The 22,150-nt window shown below is 45.1% G+C and overlaps 3 protein-coding genes across 3 annotated transcripts in view; 2 read left to right on the forward strand and 1 right to left on the reverse strand.

Moving 5' to 3' along the window:
- Nucleotides 1-22,150, reverse strand: part of LOC115408633 (rho-related GTP-binding protein RhoA-D) — a 644,285-nt gene that overhangs the window by 342,233 nt on the left and 279,902 nt on the right. The gene's annotated exons all lie outside the window — the stretch shown is intronic.
- Nucleotides 365-6,139, forward strand: LOC115408616 (transcriptional enhancer factor TEF-5). Its single transcript, XM_075410472.1, is given in 13 exon segments — nucleotides 365-436; nucleotides 591-653; nucleotides 768-830; nucleotides 2,620-2,631; nucleotides 3,047-3,157; nucleotides 3,262-3,305; nucleotides 3,438-3,499; nucleotides 3,575-3,708; nucleotides 3,792-3,962; nucleotides 4,081-4,221; nucleotides 4,320-4,374; nucleotides 4,377-4,471; nucleotides 4,584-6,139. Coding segments are annotated over 13 exon segments (1,137 nt in total). The 3' UTR covers nucleotides 4,698-6,139.
- Nucleotides 9,562-21,857, forward strand: pkp1a (plakophilin 1a). The gene is made up of 15 exons (XM_030119448.1): nucleotides 9,562-9,905; nucleotides 11,668-11,780; nucleotides 13,966-14,157; nucleotides 14,251-14,453; nucleotides 14,541-14,682; nucleotides 14,937-15,144; nucleotides 15,234-15,402; nucleotides 15,478-15,595; nucleotides 17,156-17,323; nucleotides 17,392-17,568; nucleotides 17,669-17,822; nucleotides 18,755-18,935; nucleotides 19,018-19,102; nucleotides 19,778-19,882; nucleotides 20,015-21,857. The coding sequence occupies exons 1-14, from the start codon at nucleotides 9,722-9,724 to the stop codon at nucleotides 19,850-19,852; spliced, it is 2,169 nt and encodes a 722-aa protein (XP_029975308.1). The 5' UTR covers nucleotides 9,562-9,721; the 3' UTR covers nucleotides 19,853-19,882; nucleotides 20,015-21,857.

Here is a 22,150-nt window from a genome sequence, read left to right on the forward strand (position 1 = left end):
TTTGACAGATTAAATGTTGCAATACACAAACAGAGCGTGCCTGGTTTGTTGTCTTACAGTAACCCGGACATCAGGAGCTGATTAGCTTTAGCATATTGTGTTAGTCATCCTCCCATCCCTGCTTTGAGCTTCACTTTTGTTTTAGTGAGGGAATCGTCCTGGTTAACAAGCGCAACAGTGAAAGAAAACAAGTCCTGCCTCTTGTTTATTCCCCACAGGAGGTTAAACGTGTTTATTTACTCAAACTCTGATGCCATGAGATTGACGGTCCCATACATGCATGCCATCAATTATTTAATTTCCCTCTGAGTTTGCAGCGTTCTTTCTGTGTGTATATGACCTAAAAGTGTGTTTTTGTTTCTTGATGCTAGGTCGGAATGAGCTGATAGCTCGTTACATCAAGCTCCGAACGGGGAAGACGCGCACACGCAAACAGGTACGTGTGTGTATCTCGCTGTAAGAAGACAGAACTCCAGAGTGAGTTTGGAGGTCTTGAACTTGTTGATGCAACGTAGCTGTTTGAAAACTGTCCAATCACATTGTGAATGTGTGTGTGTGTGTTTTAACCCGGGGTGAATCTGACCCCGTAGGTATCTAGTCACATTCAGGTTTTGGCACGTAAGAGGGTACGAGAATACCAGGCAAGCATTAAGGTGGGTGCCTGCCGGACCGACTCTCCCTCTGCTCTATAGTCACACCCCCCCTCCCCTCTGCTTTTCCTTTCCTTTTCCCTCCCATCCTGTTTCCTTCACCCCATCTTTCTTCAGGTCTCTAGTCACCTGCAAGTCTTGGCCAAGAGAAAATCTCGTGAGATTCAGTCTAAGCTCAAGGTACACTTGCTCACTGACTCTGCGACACTAGCCGCTTCGCTCTGCATGCGTCCTAAAACCACCTTTAACCCACCATCCTGCCGGGACGTCCGGCTAATCGACGCTTCTCCTGGGTGTGCGCCGTTACTGAAGGGTTTTCCTCCACCGTGAGAACTGCAACTGCTCGAAACATTAAACCGAAATCATGGTGAATGTGGAAGATGATGCATGAGGAGTGAATGAATTGAGGTGGTGATAACATCCTGTCCAAACCTTTCAGTCTCCTCCAGGAAATCCTCGGTGGAGCAGTTTGCCCGTCCGACCGTTAGCTGCATGAATCGATGGAAATCGCTGCAGATGTCTTCCGTTAATGGCTGCTGGAATTCATTTGATTTGAGACTTTTCTCCTTTGTTTGCTTGGGGGCATTTCAGGTTCTCACACACATGTATGCCCATGTTTGCGATTTAATGGCTTCCCTCAGTCTGAAAGTCTGCCGTTTTGAGTGGGTGTGCGCCGCCATTTGTGGGTAAAAGGGTTTGTATCGTAATGCATGGCAGTTTTGTCTTTTCAGCTCAAGAGGTTTGTGGCCTTGGACAGATAATTGCATGACATTCAGTAGCTGGCTTGGTTTAAACCATGTGTGGCTTTTGGAATGTACATGATGACTACACACACACACACACGTTTTTACTGCCCCCCCCCCAAAAGAAAAAAAAAATCTTTTACTTTCTTCTTTAATACATGTCAGACTTCCATATCCTTCATCTTGAATGTTTTCCTCACTTTTGTGTCCTCCTCCATTCAAGCACTCTTCTTGTGCTTTTAACTCAACCTGTGAAGTCGTCTCTTTATGAAATAACTTTCCACCCTCTCGCTGCTCTCGACGACCCATTTGAAAAGAATTCTTTAAGATTCATCTGAAATATCAGCTCGTTTTCACACAGTATAAGTAAATGTTAGCTCTGGGCTCCGGAGTGTTTGAGATGAGGAAGCCTCGTCCAGAAATGATGCATTGTGACCTCAGACAATATTCAGTTCCCTTCTGTTTTCTGTGCTTTGTGATGCTATAATTTTATTTCAAATCAATAAAACTGTCAGGTTTTCCAGATTGAATATCACTTTGTAGCCGTAGCGACCGATTGTTTTTCACATATTTCAAAGGGAGGGGAAACAAAAACTTTAAATTGAATGAATTTTTCAGAAGTTCAGTTCTTTTCTCACTGTCTGATGCAGATTAACTTCCACCCTGGAAGTTTCTCCGACGTGCTTTCAGACGGGATTAAAACACAACAAAACGTGGACATCTTCGGGTTTCTTCTCCGATGTTAAGATGGCTTTAAATTAGGAAGAATCTGAGTCTTGACCTGTTTGCGCTCAGATTGCTTCTATTGCAGTGTCTTTAGTCGTGATCTTATCAGGGATTTCTGGACTAATGTTATGAGTAGCACAAAACGTCAAAATGCTGCTGCGGTACACTGTAATGAAAGATTGCTTTCCCCGCTGGAATTTGATGAGGATGTTTTAATTTGTCACTGCGTTCTCTGTAGCTCCGACTAGTGGCAGACAGCTGAATGACAGCCGTACGGCACTACATGAATAAAATACTCCCAGTGCCCCCCAGTGACGGGGGGGCTTTTGTTCCTGCGGATCAACTGTAGATTATTGGGAGTTTCTACCATATTTTTCTTTTGTCTATTTGGATTCTTCACAGTTAGAAGGGCATTCTCCTTCTTGTACCACTAATTCTGTGACCTGATTTTTGTTTTCATTGTACTGAAGGTAATTAATACCATGTCTTTTTTGCTATAGGCCATGAACTTGGTAAGTTGTGGTTATCCACCTTCAGTCTTCTGCTTCAGGCTTTGTGCTGTGTGATTGGCATCACATTACCGCTAGTCCACAACACAGTCCTACCGCCAGGCTCCAGAAATCCTGCTCATGGCTCTCTTGTTGTTAGTGGCTTTAGTTAAATACTGGTGATGGTTAGCTCGGCTAGCTTGGCACATCTCCCGCTTTGGCCTCCCTTCATGTCTGCTTCGCTCTCTGTCCTGCCCCCCCCCCCTCCCCACCCCCCTCATAGTTACTGCATCCTGCTCCAGTACAGTAAATGTTGGCTGGCTTGCTCTCTGAAAGGACCTTCTTGAAAGACGCTCAAAATGTAGCTGTACATTTAAATTCAGGTCCGCGTCGCTGAATATCACTTTTTTTTTTTTTTTTTTTGTCTTTTTAATTCCAGGACCAAGCATCCAAAGACAAGGCGCTGCAGACAGTGGCCAACCTCTCCTCAGCTCAGATAGTGTCTGCCAGCGTGATAAAACCCCAGACCCCCTTCCCTCCGCCCGTCAGAGTGAGCTCGACACACACTCAGGTCCACATCCGTTCTTTTCTTCCGTCTGGCTAAAAGTCTGAGTAACACTGCCTTCCCCGTTTCCACTCCTTGCCTTTGTCTAGTTTTGGCCCAGCCCCATGCCAGGACAGCCTGGACATTCTCAGGAGTAAGTGTCCCTGGCACATTGTTTGGCTTCAGCGCTTGTAAACGAGAAAACGTGTCTCGGTCACGTTGGTTCACTTCCTCGCTTTGTGCTTGATTATTTTTCCTTTTCTCTGTTTTATTCATATGTTTGCAGCATCAAACCCTTTGCACAGCCGCCGTACACGACACTACCAGCCCCTGTCCCCACACCGATCAGTGAGTCTGACCCAGAACGCCACCGTGACGTTTCTCAGCGTGAGCCTTTGTCTGAGTTAACTGTCGTCCTGAAAGGTTTCGAGACGCTGCCGCCCCCTCGCCCAGCGGCCATCGCAGCCCCCGTCTGGCAGGACAGAACCATCGCCTCCTCCAAGCTGCGGCTGCTGGAGTACTCTGCTTTTGTGGAAACCCAGAGAGAGAGAGAGACGGTACAGACGCTCTTCGCTCCGGCGAAAGATCGACCGTCCGAAACGCCTGTCGTCACTTTAAGATGTCTCCTTTGTGTCTGCAGTTTAAACATCTCTTCGTTCACATCGGGCCGTCGAATCCGGGCTACAGCGACCCCGTGCTGGAGTCCATAGACGTGAGGCAGATCTATGACAAGTTTTCTGAGAAGAAGGGAGGCCTGAAGGAGCTGTACGAGAAAGGGCCGCACAACGCCTTCTTCCTCGTCAAGTTCTGGGTCAGTAAGCCAAACCTGGAGGGAAGGTTCTTCTTCTGAAGCTTCTTTCGAGGCTATAGCCTCGTTCGTCCACCAGGGGGCAGCAAAGACTCATCCTCATTATCCTCCTCATAATCAGGCTGACCTGAGCAGCGACATCGAGGAGGGCTCTGGAGCGTTCTACGGAGTCAGCAGCCAGTACAGTGGAACAGAGAACATCACCATCAGTGTTTCCACCAAGGTCTGCTCCTTCGGCAAGCAGGTGGTGGAGAAAGTGGAGGTGAGCTCTAAACGGATTTGTTTTTTGATTGTGTCGCATCAGGTCGTGTGAGCAGGTGTTTTTAATTATGTCTCTTTGATCTGGTTGTTCCCATCCAGACAGAATATGCACATTTGGAAGGAGGGAAGTACGTCTTCCGCATCCATCGTTCGCCATGTGTGAATACATGATCAACTTCATCCACAAACTGAAGCACCTGCCGGAGAAATACATGATGAACAGCGTGCTGGAGAACTTCACCATACTGCAGGTGGGTGTCCACCGCCGCGTTTCAGCATTTACGGACATGAGCTCAGATCCGTAGCGCCCGCTTTATTGCGTCAGAGCGCGCGTCCTGACTGCTCGTCCTGTGTGTCCACCAGGTGGTGTCCAACAGAGAAACCCAGGAGACTCTGCTGTGCATCGCCTTCGTGTTCGAGGTGTCCACCAGCGAGCACGGAGCGCAGTACCACGTCTATCGACTAGTCAACGACTAGCGCGCAGAGACTCTTCAGAGACTTTTTCATACGTACAGCATAAACACTATTTCCAGCTCCACACACCAAGACCCACACACACTCACACACACACTCGTATCAGACCAACCGTCACACTGTAGTCATACCTGTTGCTTGCTTTTTTTATCTGTCGTTCTGTTAAGGCGCCCGACGGCTTCAACACGTTCTCCTTTTGTTTGAAGCAGAGTAGAAATTCACTTCCAAGCATCGGATGAAAGTTTTTTTTTAAAAAAAACAAGAAAACCCAGCCAAAGGGCGAAGCTACAGCACCGTACTGTGAACGTCAGACTCCCTGTAGCTGTTAAACACTAAAAACTAACACGACGGGGGAATTTTTTTCCAAATGCTTCTCCTTTCCCGGGTGTGACTGATGTGAGACGAGTTTAATTCATGTTCAGTGTTAGCGTGACCCGCGTCCTCCACGGTGGATCTGCTGTTACTGCTCCAGTGTGGAAATCGCAGCCTGTCGATCAGCCTGATCAGAGCGGGCGATGCGCTGCAGATCGGGTTTCCCACGTCGTATTTATGTCTGGTGAACGTTTGACGGGAGCCGCCGGCGGAGGAGAGACGTCTCCGAGGCACAACACTCATCGCATTTAGGTCAGACTCTGGTTTCAGCAGCGTTTTTTTTTTTTTTTTTTTTTTAACGATCACTTTTTACTGTTGGTAGAGAAGAGACGGTTTGTTGTCGGACTGTGTGGGCTTGCTGCAGTATTTCTACCTCCACGCGAGTTGGGATAAGAATGTGCTTTTTTTTTTTTTTTTCCTTTCATAAAGCCTTAAGCTGAAGAGCACTGATGTATAGGATGTGTACACTACACTTGTAATGGTACTGTTTTTAAAGCCAAAACAAGGTAAATTGTCTTTTTTTTTTTTGTAAAGTTGAACTTTTTTTTTTGTATTACAGCAGTGCAGCGACCAGTGTTACTCTGAATATCACGAGCAGTGGTTGGTTTGGTTTTATCTTGTATTGACGTACGGTACAGATGACCGTTAAGGTCACTGCGGTAGATCCTTTCTTGATGACACTAACAAATTATCCAGCTGACACTATTTTTTTTTTTCTTCTCTATGTATTTTTCGAATTCCTGGTGCACACCAGCATTTTTATAGTAAAGCATATTTAACTGTATCACACCCTCTTCTGGCAGGATCGTCTTTAACCATGTGGGAGGTAATGATTCGTCTTGTGACTTTGTATCGTGACACTAAGAGCCGCGTGGCTCCGTTTTCCTAAAATGTGGACTGACTGTCCGCCGAAAGTGTTTTTATCCGATATCCTCTCTCCTGTCTGTGTTTTGTTTTTGTTTTTTGTTTTCTTTGGCTGCGCCTCATCACTCCTTCGGTCAATTCTGTTCCATAAATTAAATCTGTGCCTTTATGCTGTACCAATAAAATCACAGGATGGTGTCTTGATATTACTATAAAGGGAGTGAAAATCATTTATTTACTGCATTTCTCTCATATGTCGCTAGATGGCACTGCCTCCTACGATTCAAATATTAACAGATGTATTCGAAATTGGTTAATCATTGTAATTATTTACCGCCTCTGTCAACCAACATGTGTGTTATCTTCACAGTCCAGTAACGCCCACAATACACGAGCTCTACGTCCGACGAGCACAAAAGGAAAGAATGCCAGCAATGTAAAGACACTTCTCTCTAATTACATGGGTCAGAAGTGCAAGAGTGACGCGTCAGATTTGTGGGTTTCTTTAAAAAAAAAAAAAAAATATATATATATAATATATATATACGTGCGCTTGTTTTAGTATGAAGTCAGCAAGTTTTTATGCAACATTGCTGCCGATATAAATAGAAATGAGCTTTGAAGCAGCTTTTTACAGTTTTAGAATCAAATATAAACTGAGTAAATGTAGAACCAAAAAAAAAAAAAAGTTTAAACACTGGGAGTAAATGCATAGCAGCAATGAATATTCTGATATTTGAAGAACTTTAAGTGTTTTTGCAGTGTGCGCTACAAAGTAGGAATTACAAGCATGTGCTATATGTGCCCTGTAGGCAAAACTGAGGGGAAAATGGCTCAAGAACAAGCAGGAAGTTCTGACTGAGAAGGTTCACAAACAGAAGGTTGAGGGGAAAAAAAACTAATGAAAATGAGTTGTTGGCTGCTCCGACACAGAATGCTGTATTTAGTTGTCATTTACCAAATCTGTGGACTCGGAGCAGGGGTAAATACAGAACAGAAACAGGAAATGTTCTTGAAATAGAATCAAACTTTCACTGTTCTCCACACTAACTTTGTCAACTTGTTCTCTTCCACGGTTCATAACTGACTGACTGCCCTGCCAAACTTTGAATAGTGACACATACACACACACACACACACACACCTCGGCTGGGTGTGGCACCAACAAATAGTTAACTCATTACTCACAGTTCTATCTCACCCCCATCGGTAAAATACTGATGATAGATTCAAGCGTCAGGCGCTTCAGAATCTGATCAGACTGACTTTCACACACACTTGCTTTTTCTCCTTCTGATCTGGGGATTTTTGGAACAATGCTGCCTTGTCCAGGAGGCGTAATCTCACTATCTCAGCCGGATTTATCAGGCAGACAAATAAATGTTTGACTTTGGTTCCTCCCTCTCAGATAAACGCTGCGCTCACAATATATGTTCTGCCACAAGGTGCCGAGTTTATCTTCAGGGTCATAAACGCGTCCAGCGCGTTATATAAGCAGGATCCATTCATCACACGGGCGGTACTGACACTTCTGGGTGTGGTGGGAAATTTTCACCTGCAGAAACTTCGCCAAAGCAATCCGGTTGTGCAAAGACAGAGTGTTAATGCATCTTTATTCTCAGTCATCCGTCTCTTTCCTTCTTCTTGTTCAAATCTTTCTTGCAAGTTAATTCATGCATGAATTCAAATTAAACAGTCAAGTGCTAATCCAGCCCACAATCTGCATTAGGATTTGAATGTGTTTTGGTCTTTCTTTTTTAAATTTAGTTCCAAACATTCATTTTCTGCCGCTTTATCCCTTTTGGGGTCGCGGGTGGCTGGAGCTGATCCCAGCTGCTGTGGGCGAAGGCAGGGTACACCCTGGACAGTTCGCCAGTCTGTCGCAGGGCTGACATATACAGACAAACAACCGTTCACTCACGCATTCATACCTAGGGGCAATTTAGGGTGATCAATTAACCTACCATGCATGTTTTTGGACCGTGGGAGGAAGTCGGAGTACCCGGAGGGAACCCACGCACACACGGGGAGAACATGCAAACTCCACACAGGAAGGGCCCGAGCCCCGGCCGGTATTTGAACCCAGGACCTTCTTGCTGTGAGGCAAGAGTGCTACTGTGCCACCACTGTGCCACCGTGCGGCCTAGTTCCAAACAATTCATCCTAACTTTGCCTCAGTATTGCTACTGACCCAGATTTCGTGTTATATCATGTGACATATGACTTCCTCTTGTTATGCTGATGCTTCTAGGGCTCAGTTCAATACATAGTCAATAATTATTCATTCCCTCTGCTTGTCACATGACTTACAGACTCATTAAGCCATCATGGTATCATCAGAGTAGTTTCACTGCCTGTAGTTAGAATGTCTCATTAAACAGTAGATCATTCCTGTTGTATGTTGCAGATCTTTTCTTTTTAAGCACTCGTGTTAACTGCATTTTAAGATTTCTTGGTCAAAATCAGAGCAGCTGAATAACATCAGTCACTGTGTAACTGAGCTGTTTTCTACTAAAGTTTGAACTCATTTCTTCTTCCACCACACACGCCTTTTTCTTCAGGTAGTCTTCGATTCCTCCCTGATATATTCAGAGTTTTTAGTAAGAACTGTTTAAATATGCTTAAACAAAGAGGTGATCACTGAGGAGGAAGATTATATTCCTGCAATCAATTCTAATCAACTGATTTTCAAAGAATTAAAGAACAAGAGAAACTGGAAGGTTATAGGACATGTGGAAAAAAAACAGAAGTGTTGAAATTAGTGGGAAACGTTACACTGGAAGAATTTTCCTAGAGAGAGATTAAGTGAAGGTTTTTCAGCAGTTTTCAAATGAATTCCTTCTTTACTGGCTCACGTGAGTATTTTTGTTTCATCTTTTGCACTGCATGGAGCCAGTGTGTTCCATTACGTAAAATATGAGAAGAGTTCAGCAAAAGCTCTGCCCCCTTCAAAATCAAACTTCTAGAAATTGAGAAACAAAAGAGTTCAAATGGCCTGACAAACTACAATCCAACAACAGGACCCCCACCCACCCTGCCTCCTTGTCCCAGTCTAGAACTGGCCCTGAGAATTGTTCATGGTCAGAACTGTGCAACTGGCTTTTTATCATATCAACAAAACATGGAGAGATTTGAGTTATCTGTAAACAATAATTGTTCTTTCCTAAATAGTCTAAAATTTTAATATTTGATAAGTTTTAATTCAAGGTGAGTAACAAGATGTTGGTTTAAAAAAAAAAAAAATCCTAGTTTTGTTCCCAGTGTGAGATGTCTTTGTCAAGAACTGTTGAAATCTAGAAGCAACAAAGCAAAAAATTAAGTAATTTCCATAAGAGCATAAAAAACTTTTTCTTTCCTTCTTTCTTTGACTGACGAAGTTTTTCTTTCTTTCTTTCTAAAACATTCCCGCTGCAGTGTCTGAATGTTTGTGCTCTGAACTCCACTAGAAGAAACTTCAAGACTCCAGTAACAGGATGAGACTCTTGCTTGGAGCGTCCTCTCCGAGTTGCGCGCGGCTCAGGATTGTTTTTGCAGCAGCGAAGTCGCGCTCCTCCTGGCTCCTCCTGGCTCCTCCTTTCTCTCCACACCTTCGTGTGAGCTCTGCGGCCCCGAACGGGGCGCGGTCCCGAGGGTGGAGCCCGCCGCCGGAGCTCCTGGGAACGTTTCGCCCTATCTGCGTTCTTGGCACGGCCGCCGCAGTCGTTGGTGCGCTCCTGCTCGAGGGCTTTACGCGCCGTGGAACTCCGCTTCAACTGACCCCGTTCCGGTAGGAAGGCCACCGAGCCGGGAAGATGATGCCTCCGGAGCCGCTGCGATCGGCCATGACCGCCGGGTGCGCGGAGGACACGTCGCTCGCGCTGCCAAGCGACAACAAGCTGCGCTCGGGACATCAGCGCGTGATGGATCAGGTTCACACCATCAAGAGGAGCAAGTCCAAACAGGGCAGGAACGGCCCGCTGTCGCCCTCACCTACAAGTAAGGAACGAGCTTCAACACCGCGCGTTTAGACCGCTGCCAGCCGTCCGGGCGGCACGAGCTCACTTTCTCTGCGACTTTTTGGAAAGATGCGTCACGCGAGGCGCATCATCCAAAACTCACTTTCACTTGACTTCTAAAGAAAAGCCGCACACGTCAAAGCTATTATTATCGGGATAAAAGTCGCGGTTAGCGTTCGCACCGCTGTTTGTCCAAGTTTAGTTGTTAGAATAAAAGGCTACGTGTGCGTAAAATACGCCAGTGGCAGGTGCGCGCTTGTTTGATTCGGACCTGCAGGAGGCGTGCTGACCGATCGCTGACAACTCAACAATAGAATGTTTTTCTCACCGTAAAAGCAAGTAAAACGTGATTTCAGTCAAAGCCTCACATTTTCTGCGCGGATCTTCCAGGAATGCGGCCTTTAGTCTTTCGAACTTACCTTCCAGTGCTTCTGAGCAGATCTGGTATTTGGCCTCAGAGAAGAACTGACACATACTCACTCAGATTGAGAGACAAGACACGTCTAAGAGGCATTTCGTGTTGTTTGGAGATGTAGTGAAGCGTCTGCATACTTTTCTGACACAGAAATGGAGCAATATGACATGAATCTATAAGTTATTATACCGAAGGAAAACATGACACGTGAAAGGTTTGAAACCAGCTTTGAAAATACTTTAAAGGCACATGCAATTGATTTTCAGTGACATTTTATTTTTTTCTTTTGCATTTTTGAAATGACGGTATTGGACCGTCCTGCACACTGAGGGTTGGAGAGCCAGTTTGCAAACAAAAGCCTGTTTCTGTCACGTTTCATGTCTGCTGCCAAACCGCATCAGTAGTCTTTCCTTCATGCGAGCAGAGGAGTTTGAGCTCTTGGTCTTTAATATTTCGGGAGATGAATAGTTTGCTTGTTGTGCTTAGAGAGGGCTTTGGGGTTAAATGCTTCTGCTTATTACAAAACAAAACCAAGATGTGTTATAGTTCATCTTGTAGTTCTGCTGGGGGGGGGGGGGTCACTGTTTAATATCAGAGCTCATAAATCCAGATCAGTGTGGAGCTCTTGGAGGTTGAACAACTGGCTCCATTCTTGTCTCAGCAGTGAACCTCCTGTTCCAGTTTCTCAGGACGACCCTGAGGAGCTGGCACTTTGTATCTGGACGGACACGTCAACACTTCAGGTCCTTTGTTCCGAAGCGGCAGATTTCTGGACTCTGCTGCACATAAAATTGAGAAAAGCTGCTCATCCAGAGAACAAACAGAGCAGTTTCTAAGAGACAAAAATGTGTTTGTAGAGACCGTAGTTCACCTTTCTGGTTGCTTTGTTTCTTTTAGATCGATGTTCAATCATTTTGTTCGACTTCTTTTTTCTTTCCAACACCTGGAGCTGCCGCATTGAGTCCAGCCCAAAAACTGGCGGGATTCGGCCGGAGCTCGGTGAATCATGGACGATGAGTAGGCCATGTGACAGTACATTTTGGTTTATGTGCTCAAAGTGCAGTGCAGAGTTAGATAAGTGTGACTGGCATGATGTTATGTCTGCTTCCAGTCCAGTCAAACAAACACCAACATGTTCATTTCTTCTCCAACCTGCTGCATGTGCTTCTAAAAATAGAAACCTGAATCCATCAAAGCGACGGATTTACATCCAAACCTATAAATTCCTCATCACACTATTGTTGCTTTGTGTGTGTGCTCTGTGTTTTGTTTTGTTTTGTTTTTATTGTAAAGTTTTAAAGTTTTCCCTCTTGTCTTCCTTTCCCAGCACTGGCTCCACAGCATTTATCAACGTACACCGAGTTTGGAACGTTCAAGTTTACTCCGGCCAAATCGAACGGTTACTACAGCCGCAGCGGCTCCTCCGCCTACAGCAAATCGGTAATCATTTCTTTCAAGTTTTTCTTTCTCTCTTCCGTGCAAACAGACACCAGTGTACACGAGTAGGTTTTAAAACACTTTCTTTCAGATCAGCAGCAGTAAATTGGTGTTGATTGTCTGTAGAATAGTGCATACAGCACTGTACCGCTCCCCGAAGCCTCCTATTGAATGAACAGAGGTAAAACTATTCCTTAAAGAAAGTGTAAAACACTGGAGCATGTTGGTGAGCAATTGTAAAATAAGTGTGTGTGTTCAAACGCTGACTTGTCATACTGATGATAAAAACCAGCAGAAAATGATTAGGAATCAGGTCAATGTCCAAAGAAGTGAAGCTTCACATACCAGTGTGTGTGTGTGTGTGTGTGTGTGTGTGCGCCTGCAGGCTAGAAAAATGCAAGACACTAACATTGTTTAAGACGTAAAATATCTCCCACACATGGCAAAATCCCCCCCCAAGCCGACAATTATTGTTTAGAGTGTGTGCAGCGAGCCGTTCGGTGGATTCAGTCACAGCTTCTCAGGAGAGTTTCTGTCTGGACGTCGTTGCCAAATGGGCAGGCCTCTTTAGTCACGCTTCATTTCAGAAATTGTTTTAAAAAAAGTTTATCGATGCAAGTGAAACTGTCCGTCACATGATTTCCATCTCTTAATAATTACGCTTTCAGGAGTCATACGGTTAAGTTTGTGCACATCTCTACATGTTTTTTTGGTTGCATTTTTGGCTCATGTTTGACACGATTGCCTTGTAGATTCCAGAGTTTTTCTGAACGTCTCTCCTGTCACATTAAAAGCGGAACGCTGTCCTCGTCATTTGGCTCGGCGGCTGTTTATCTGTGATTGTTTTGTTCGGGGTTGTCCTGATGTGACCCGGTGACGGCCAGTTGAGGCATGTTGAGGGAGTGTGATGATGTGCAGCATCGTCGTTTAATGAAGTGTCTGTTGCCGAGTTCCTCAGAAATTTCACAAGCAGAATTAGTTCACACCTCCGGTTTCTGTGCAGAAGTTTACCGACGGCGACCGCCTCAGAGTGCCTCGCTCACATTTCACATGGAAACCGCACATCACAAGAATTGTGTTTTTCAAAATATAATGTCCTCAAGCTGCCAGATACCCAAATAAAACGGGTTGACAAAGAGCCTGTTGTTATCACACACACTGTTGACAAATCTGTCTCCAAACTTTCACTGCTAAATTGCTCAGTTGACACACTGATGGTAACTCAGGCAACCGGCCCAGGTGAAACAATACAGCAGGTAAATACAGAGCGGGCTGATGTATCCTGTGTTTGTGTGTGTGTGTGTGTGTGTGTGTGTGCGCGTCACTGTTGCTCGTAAGAACAGATATTAAATGAAGCAAGTCATCGACCGGAGTGTTTTCGTTTGACCTTTTCGGTTGTGTTGTGTTGTGTTGTTGTTCCAAAGAATTTCAAAGTAAGAGACGAGGATAATTAATCCTGGAAGAATTTGCAGGTCATATCAGTCTGTCCTTTTTTTTTTTCCCTGTGTGCAGAGGAGAGACTGAAAGGTTTTTCCCACACACAAGCGAGGCAGTAAAACAAAATGATCCAGAAAATATTATGGCTTCGTGGAGAACGAGCTTGTATTTACAGAAAGATAGTGAATCCTGCTTTAATAGCTACTCTGAGCACTTTGAACCCACACACACACACACACACACACACACACACACACACACACACACACACACACACACACACACACACACACACACACACAAAGCTCCTCTGTGGCAGCAGCAGTTCTGCATTGCAAGCAGCTCGGGGGAGTCTTCTGTGACAAATATTATGTTACCTTGGTTGTATGTGTGTGTTTTTTTGTGGATTCTGCTGCCTCAGTATAAACCAACAAAGGATGAGGAAAGGTATGCAGGCTTCGTATCAGGTCAGATTTCCCCACCTTGAATTACAGGGGATGTCTTTGAAAGCTGCTCTTGTGGAAAGTGGGTCACCCACTTCTCAAACAGGCATTGAAAGCTTTTCAGATTTAGTGGTGTTTCCAGGGTGTTTTTCGCCTCCTGGTTTGTGTGTGTGTGTGTGTGTGTGTGTGTGTGTGTGTGAGATCCAGCTGAAGTTCTAACACGTCAGATCACCAACAGGAGTGTCTAATGTGCTCTAAGTCCTCCTCCTGAAGTGACATGTGTGATTTTTATTTTTTTCCTCCTTCAGGGAAATAGTCAGAAGAGTCGCACTTTGTCCCTTAAAACCGCGGGAGCGAGAAATTACAGCACTTCAGCCACATGGGACCAACAAATCAACACTGCGTCCAGGTCCCTGGGCCTCAACGGGCTGAAATCCAGCCGCAGCGACCCTGCCCTGGCTCCCCCGTTCACTCCGGCCCCTGTTCCTGGACCGGTGATGGTAACACGCTCGTGTTTTACACTACAAACCTCATGTATCTTGCTCTTTCACAGTGGCGTTCTGAAGTTGTTTCTTGTTGTTATTTCTTCCTAGCGGGCCAAAGGGCAGACGGTCCAGAGCCAAAGCGTCTTTCAGAGTCAGTCTAGGGTCAATAGACACAGCACCTATTCCATGACGGACGGCAACATCCAGCAGGCGACCAGCCAGACACGCATCATGAGGCCCCCGTCCACTCTGTCCACCAACGAGGGGAAGATGGGCACCATCAAGACGTCCAAGATAGAGCAGAAATCAGCGTGAGTCACCTCGCTGATCGACGAGTCTTAAGACGTCCTCTCCCCTTCCTGTCCCTCTGACTGGTGTGTTTGGACGTGTCTCCTCAGCGTGAACGTCTCAGCCGGCGTGTCGGACCTGACTCTGAAGGAGGCGGTGGACTACCTGTCCAACCCGGAGGAGAAGTACCAGCAGTGCGGCGCCACCTTCATCCAACACTCCACCTACAGTGACGACAGCACCAAACCCGAGGTCTGCACGCCACGCGCCCGGCAGCATCGATTATGTCACCAGTCATGTTTGCGTTGGAATTGTCTCGGGTTCTAATGGTGTGAGCGAGCGAGTTCTCCAGACCTTTACACAACCCGCCTCGAGGGGGAAAGGAGGAGGATTCATTTATCACCACTTTCGACTGCCGCCTTTGTCTGAAACGTATAGTCTTGTCAGTTTGCCGACACGCCTGAACGCTAAACGCTTTCCGCTTTCCGCGCCTCTCGGCGTCGCAGGTCTTTCAGCTGGGCGGGATTCCCGCGCTGGTGACTCTGCTGCGGAGCTCCAGCCCGGGCGTGAGCCAGGCGGCCGCCGGGGCCCTCCGGAACCTGGTCTTCAAGGACCACCACAACAAGCTGGAGGTGCAGCACTGCGGCGGCGTGGCCAAGGCCCTGCAGCTGCTGAAGGAGACCGACTCCACCGAGACCCAGAAGCAGATCACCGGTGGGACGTGCTGTTGAGACGGCGCCGGGAAATATGAGGTCTTCTGTAGCGCTGATTTATTTGATTTCTTTTTTTGTGACGTTTTGCAGGCCTGCTGTGGAATTTGTCCTCCGCCGACGAGCTGAAGGAGGAACTCATCGCCACGGCGCTGCCGGCCCTGACCGAGAACGTGGTGGTTCCCTTCACCTCCTGGTCGGAGAGCGCCACCAACAACCACATCGACCCGCAGGTCTTCTACTGCGCCACGGGATGTCTGAGGTGGGGGTCGGACCGGCCTCTGTCATGTTTTCACCCAGATGGAGGAATTTCCAGAGTTTGATTGTGTTTGTGCAGGAACCTGAGCAGCGGCCATCGGAGCGAGAGGCAGGCGATGAGAAGCTGTCCCGGACTCGTCGACGCCCTCATGAGTTACGTCCAGTCCTGTGTGGCCGAGGAAAACCCCGACGACAAGGTAGCTTGAATCATCCGGAGAAGATCTGAAGAGAGAAATCTGTTGTGCGTCTATCAGTTTGACTCAACACCATCATACTTCCTCTAATAACCTCAAGAGAGAATTCAGTTCGGATTTATTTATATATTACTAATTAAAGAGAGAAGACAGTCCCATCAGTGACAGTGGAGTTACAAAATACTTAATTGCAAACAGATCCAGGCTTAGAAGATTCAGCTTTCCTGAACTGAAAAGAATAAAACAATAAATGAGTCGACATCAGTCGTGACTTGATGATGCTGAGAACACAAACGAGAACTGATGCATTCAGTCAATACAATGAGGATCAATGTATGCAGAGTGGCAAGTTAGTTTCTAAAGTTGTCCATGTTTTAGGAATCTTTTGTTGTCCATAATGTTGTCTATCTTTTCAGAAACTGTTAAAAGTCAGTCTGCAGCAGTAGAATTAGATGTGAACCTTGCGTCATTATAAGGTTAAAAGGGGAGAGTTTGTCTAATCAACAAAAGGATTTTTTTAAATATTTTTCATTGTGAATTCAGAGTCAGATAGTTAGAAATGGTTTTATTATTTCCCAGAAGGTTCGATCTACGGTCCACACATTTATAGCACATAGATTCAGATTCACTCATACAGAAAAACAAACAGCAGGAAGACACAAAGTGCAAGTCAAGCATGAAATTGCAAATAAACCAATAAATTAATTAATAAAAAGATCAGAAATTCCCCCTCAGTCAGGAAATCGCTTTTTTTTAAAAGTAGAAATCTAAAGAAATAAAACCTCATGTAAAATCTCTTTGATTCCATAGACTCTGCGGACTCTTGTTGTTCAGGATGTTCATTCTGTTTTCTTCGACTCTGAACTTCAATTGACCATAAACATAAATCAGATTTATTCACTTTTCATGTGTTTTCCTAACCTGTGAATCATTTAGTTTGCTGACACTCTCATTCATCATCCTGTCGTTTTAAAGTTGTTTTGACTAACAGGCCTTTCGGAGCGTGTTGATAGGAACTGAAAGTTGTTGTCGTCGTAAACAAAGGTCTGTTGTCTGTCCATCATACTTTCTCTCGTCTGTGGTGAGCAGCGGCGTTGGTATGTCTGCAGTCTTCTTCACTGGAAATTCACTGCTCTGTTCGGATTGGCGTGGACTGATGCATTGTAGTTTATTCTAGCTCATTGTTCCAGTTGAACGTGTCTAAACTCATCTGTAAGTGCATCTGAACTCCGATATGTGTAGCATATTGACAGGTCTTCAATTTTCAGGACGACCTGCTCACTGATGTAAGTTCAGGGTGTGGACCTGCCTAATTTTATGTTGTTACGAGGATGAAGTGTAATTACATTACATTTAATGAACTGACAGACAGGTTTGCGTTTAGTTGTGGAATACCTGATGCATAGCATGAGTGCAGTTCAGTCAAGTACAGCGTGACACACTTTTCGTCTTTCTGCTCTTCGGCAGAGGACTTTGCAGTTTTATTGGGCTGTGATCGGCGTTCATAATTAGAGCAATAAAGATAATATAACCCTCTGTGAACCTGCGCTCTCCTGTCTTCAGTCTGTGGAGAACTGCGCCTGCATCCTTCACAACCTGACCTTCCAGCTGGAAGACGAGTCTCCTCTCAGCTTCAGCGACATCAATCCACAAAACGCTGCCCCAGCCGGGAACGCCAAGAACTCCACAGTCGGCTGTTTCAGCCCCAAAAGCAGCAAGGCTCAAAAGGAGGTGGGCACGGACCGCTTCACCCGCTTCTGTTAGTCTTAGCCTGAGGTCTAATGGTCATTTCTTCTCAGTTTTCCTATGACGTTGCTCGAGCGCTGCCAAAGATCGACAGCCCGTCGGGGGTGAAGTGGCTGTGCCACCCTAAAGCGATGGAGACCTACCTGTCCCTGCTGGGCTCCTCCCAGAAAGACGCCACGCTGGAGGCCTGCTGTGGCGCCCTGCAGAACCTCACTGCCAGCAAGGGCCTGGTGGGTGACTCACTCACCGACCATCCAGCCCGGTCGCGGTTTAACCCCTCAGCTCGGTGGAACAGGCCTCTGATCTGCTCCCCGTGTCGTCCTGTTTCAGGGATCCAGCGCCGTGAGCCAGTTCTTGGTCCAGAAGTTTAAAGCCCCACTTCAGATGGCCTCCTTGCTGAAGTCGTCAAACCCGACCCTGCAGAAGACGGCCATTTCCCTGCTGAGCAACATGTCGCGCACCAACGGCCTGCAGAAAGCCATGTGTAAGAAGCATTCACGCTCAGAGCAGTTCGGACTCATTGTTTCTACTCTGAAAACTTACTTTTACTGCAATCAATATTTTTATAGTTCAAAATGTGTTCAGAGAATTATATAAACCTGTTTATTCAACACTGTTTATATGTTTAGTCATCAACGCTGCAGGGATGCATCAAAGTACATTCGCAGTAATGCATGATCTGTACATCACAATATTTGCTTCAGAAATCTACTTTACCGTTGGTCGACCATCGGCCTGTAGTTTGTGGAAACTCACAATGAAAAAATCAAATAAGGAGCCGAACCGACACTTGAAGAGAAACTGTTGTTGCCAGGATTTCAGATTTTAATACGAATAATATGATATGTGTTTACTGTTAATTTTAATTCATTGTATTGCACTTCTAAATGTCTCGTAACCTGTTAAACATGAGATGAAGCCAGTGTTTTACAACCTGATGGAGCTTCTGTCACCCTTATTGACATCAGTATCATAAATGAAACAGTATCTGGAGAAACAATTAAATCAATTTAAATATGTTGGAACAGGCAAATATATAAATCATGCATGGATTAGATATGAAAACCACTCAAACAGATTTATATTCAGGAAGCAGCATTGCAAGTAAATGAATTAAAAATATCATGTTTTACTCTAAATTCAATATCATCCAACCAACCATCCACCAAATATTTAAAAAGGTTTATACTTTAGAACTAAATACTGTTTTTTGTAGTGACTCATCCTTTTTTTCTGTCATGTCTTTACTTTGCCTAAGCAGTGAGATTAAATCTTTCTGCTGAAATGATTTGGATTTTGTGTAATTTTTCCTGTTGAGCTCATGATGAGAGATAAGTGGCTGGAGAAGTGTGTTTTCCTGGGTTTATGGGAACATGAATAAATCCCACGTCGACATGACTCACTGTCTGATTCCAGCCAAGCAGATCGTCCCCGAGCTCGCCAGCCTGCTCTCCTCCGGCCCCGGAAAGATGCCGGACGCCACTGTGGCCACGGCGTGCAACACGGCGCGCAAGCTGATCCTGGCCGACCCCGAGGTCGGCAAGAAGGTCATCACCAGCGACCTGATCTATTCCCTGGTCGACCTCAGCGAGAACAAGTGAGTTTTTAATCCACCCGTCCTTCACGGCAGTGAGAAACTTGAATTTAATGAGTTTCAAACTTATTTTTTTCCCTTACAGATCTTCTCCCAAAGCGAGCACAGGAGCTGCGACGCTGCTCTACAGCTTATGGGGAGACAAGAACATCCAAGGCATCATAAAAAAGGTAAAGGGCACGACGTGCTAACATGTCCGGCGAGCAGTGCAGCAGTGGGAGGCTCTGCTCAGCAGGGTGGGGGTTCATTAAGGCTCCTGGACCTCGGGACGCTTCTGCCACGCCCGACTCGGGAGTGAGCACAGACACAATTGCTGCTCAGGAATCTGGGCCGACTGGTTTGAATCCTCAGTGTGTCTATTATGGGTGGAGTAATGCAAAATAAAGAAGAGATGAAAACTGTGAAAGTTGCTGGAAAAAAAAACATTAAATGGATCGACTTGCTCATTTAAATGTGTCTATCAGTGGTAGAAATAGAATATAATCAGCATCTTTAAAACATGGATGAAAATACCTGAATTACATAAAGTTTTCCTTTTGTTAGGAGTTTTCCATCACATTGTGAAACTCGACATGTTACTTTTCAAACAGCAAAAATGTGATTATCTGACAGTGATGTTTTGTTGTGACACTGGAGCTTCCAGCCCTGAGCAGGTGTCAAACATCGATGATAAAAGACGAGTCAGGCTGCGAGAAGCATGAAAACATGTTTGCTTTCGCGCCGCGGCGAGTTGCCAGAGGCTCCCGCGAGCTGCTGACACGTCGCTCGGCGCCGTTGCTCCAAGGGTGTGTTTTATATGAAACACCCTTTAACCGATTTCCTGTTTATTTTCTTTTCATCCGCAGCTCGGGATTGACAAGTCGGTGTTTGTCAACGACGCCACGACGGCGGCGCACCAGTCGGTGCAGGTCATAGACTGAGCGGGGAGGACCGGCACGGCGCCCTCAGAGGTACGAGCCGCTTCCGGAAAGCTCGCTATTTATGGGATTTTAAACGCTCTGCCGAGCCAGAAGGTGTGGAAATCATTAAAGTTTCCCCCCTGTGCCCCTCTCCCCTCTGTCCTCTCCCTGCTGTGCTTGCAGATGGAACCTGGCGTGTTTAGACACTGCTGCCGCCACGCCCGGTGGCCGGAATGACAGTCTGCGTTAATTACAACACTGAAAGAGCCCTTCAGTTATGACTCGCGTTGCACAGACTGCAGCAGAAACAACAAAAAGAACTTTGAATTTCCTGAATAATCCTGCGGTGTGTCTATTTAATCTGGAATTGTCTCTGTTAATGTAAATAAGTAGGTGAGTGTGTTTGTTGTAGGTGAAGAGTGTGTGTGTGTGTGTGTGTGTGTATGTGTGTGTGTGTGTGTTTGTTCATTCAGCCATGATATGCCAGGCAGAGCGGACAGACAGTGTTATCTGCGGTAAAATGTTACCTGCACTGATTATTTGGAGTCCTGGACGCCATTACTGCCCCGTGTGTCCGAATACAGAGTAAAACATCTCCACTGGCCCGAAGAACCGATTCAGACAGAAATCACAGTAAAGAGGAGTTTAAAAGAGAATGGAGCTGAGATATTGTTACTGTTTGATGAAAATAGTATAAAATAATTTGTTGAAGATGATTTTAATGCTGAATGACTGTATGTTTAGGGTGGATTAAGAAAAAAAAGGAGGAAGCAGACTCTCAGTGTGTGAGGTTAACAGAGAAGTTCTGCATTTATGATGTATTTTGTACAGAAAGCAAATGAAACTAACTTAAAGAATAGTTTAGCCTTTTTTTTGGGGATGTGCTTACTTGCTTGGCTTCTGCACGCTGAGCGCCTGGCTCCAGGCTGGAGTCGGTTAATGTTGCACAAACAGTGGATTATTCCATAAAAGAGCAGCGTGCACCGCCTCCTCCAGACGCAGCTTAATAATATCAACACTGCATTTTATTTTATCCTGTCGGAACAGAGGCAGCAACTTTAGTTTTGAAGATTTTATACGACTAGTAAATCCATAAAATAAGCACAATTTTTAATCTTTACACATTTTTCTATTATTCTTCCCAGCAACCTGTGGCTGCCTGCAGTTTTATTTTTACTGGACAGATGTAAAGATTATATCCATTCTCATGGAGATCTTGATGATGGCAGATAAGCATAAACCCAATATTCAGTATTAAACTATTCTTTGAAAATGTCAAAATGCAACTTTCTAACAAAGCCTTTTTAGACTTTTTACAGATGTTACCTGTTGTTTTTGCTGTTCTTCTTCTTTTGTGTTATAATTGTGATTTTCCCTCATGGAACTGATAAATTGGAGACTTAAAAGAAAAAAGACACGTTACAACCGGCACAGTGATGTGAAGAAACCTTGGATTGACTTTAACTCAGAGCAGTTTGCTTCGCTTTGTGATTTCAAGAACTCTTTGATCAGATTGAACCAGAGTAATGAAGATGTCAGTTTGTTGGTCTCAGGTGGGAGGAGATGCACATTCCGATGTTTTTTTTTTTTTTTTTTTTAATTTAACTGGTGTACCTGCAACGCTTTAATATCTGCATGTTTCATCTGCTCTTGGGGAAGTCACAAAACAGCATTTATATTTAAAAAGAGCTTCAGTCATCCTGCTTGTCATTTTCTTCTTGAAGATCGAACATTAGAATAACAATAAATCACTCTGCGGTTTCCCACGGCCCCCCCGGGTACAAGGCAGCTGACCGTTTTTATGTGATGCTGGGATTATTTTCCCTCGGGGAGGATTGATGTCAGTATTGCTTAGAATGTAAAATTGACTGGCGCGTATTCAGAAACTTCCCTGTCTTAGGAAAAAAAAAAACAAAACCAAAGTGAATCCATTGATAAATCTGTAAGTGGTGGTCTTCTTTCTCTTTACCGGCTGATTCAATGTGCATTTGTGACGCTTGCACAATAAAAGAGACGCTGAGTGACACTAATGTCTTCTGGGTTTTTATTTGTTGAACAAATCAAGTCTTTATTTTTTATGGGAGGATTAAGAGTGAAAGTGTCTGTAGACGCGCTAAAAAAACAAGTTTGCTGAAAAGAAAATAAATATACAATTTGTGTTTTTTGTTTGTTTTTTCAAGTCGTCAGTTTAGTTAAGATGGAACTCCTGATAAGTGTTCTGCAAGGCCTCTTGTGTCGTTTCATCTTTTGGCTGCAGTCGACTGGATCGGCTCGTTTCAGCATGTCACGACGAATCCGTCAGACTGAATAAATCACGAG

The sequence above is a fragment of the Salarias fasciatus genome, chromosome 20 (genome assembly GCF_902148845.1).
Source record: "Salarias fasciatus chromosome 20, fSalaFa1.1, whole genome shotgun sequence".
NCBI classification, from domain to species: Eukaryota; Metazoa; Chordata; class Actinopteri; order Blenniiformes; family Blenniidae; genus Salarias; species Salarias fasciatus.

What these genes read in the sequence shown, in the direction of transcription:
- pkp1a (XM_030119448.1), top strand. Translation starts at nt 9,722, where the DNA reads ATGATGCCTCCGGAGCCGCTGCGATCGGCCATGACCGCCGGGTGCGCG. An exon ending in GCTGTCGCCCTCACCTACAA is followed by an intron (nt 9,906 to 11,667) that starts GTAAGGAACGAG and finishes TTCCTTTCCCAG; the next exon opens with CACTGGCTCCACAGCATTTA. An exon ending in CGGCCTGCAGAAAGCCATGT is followed by an intron (nt 17,823 to 18,754) that starts GTAAGAAGCATT and finishes GTCTGATTCCAG; the next exon opens with CCAAGCAGATCGTCCCCGAG.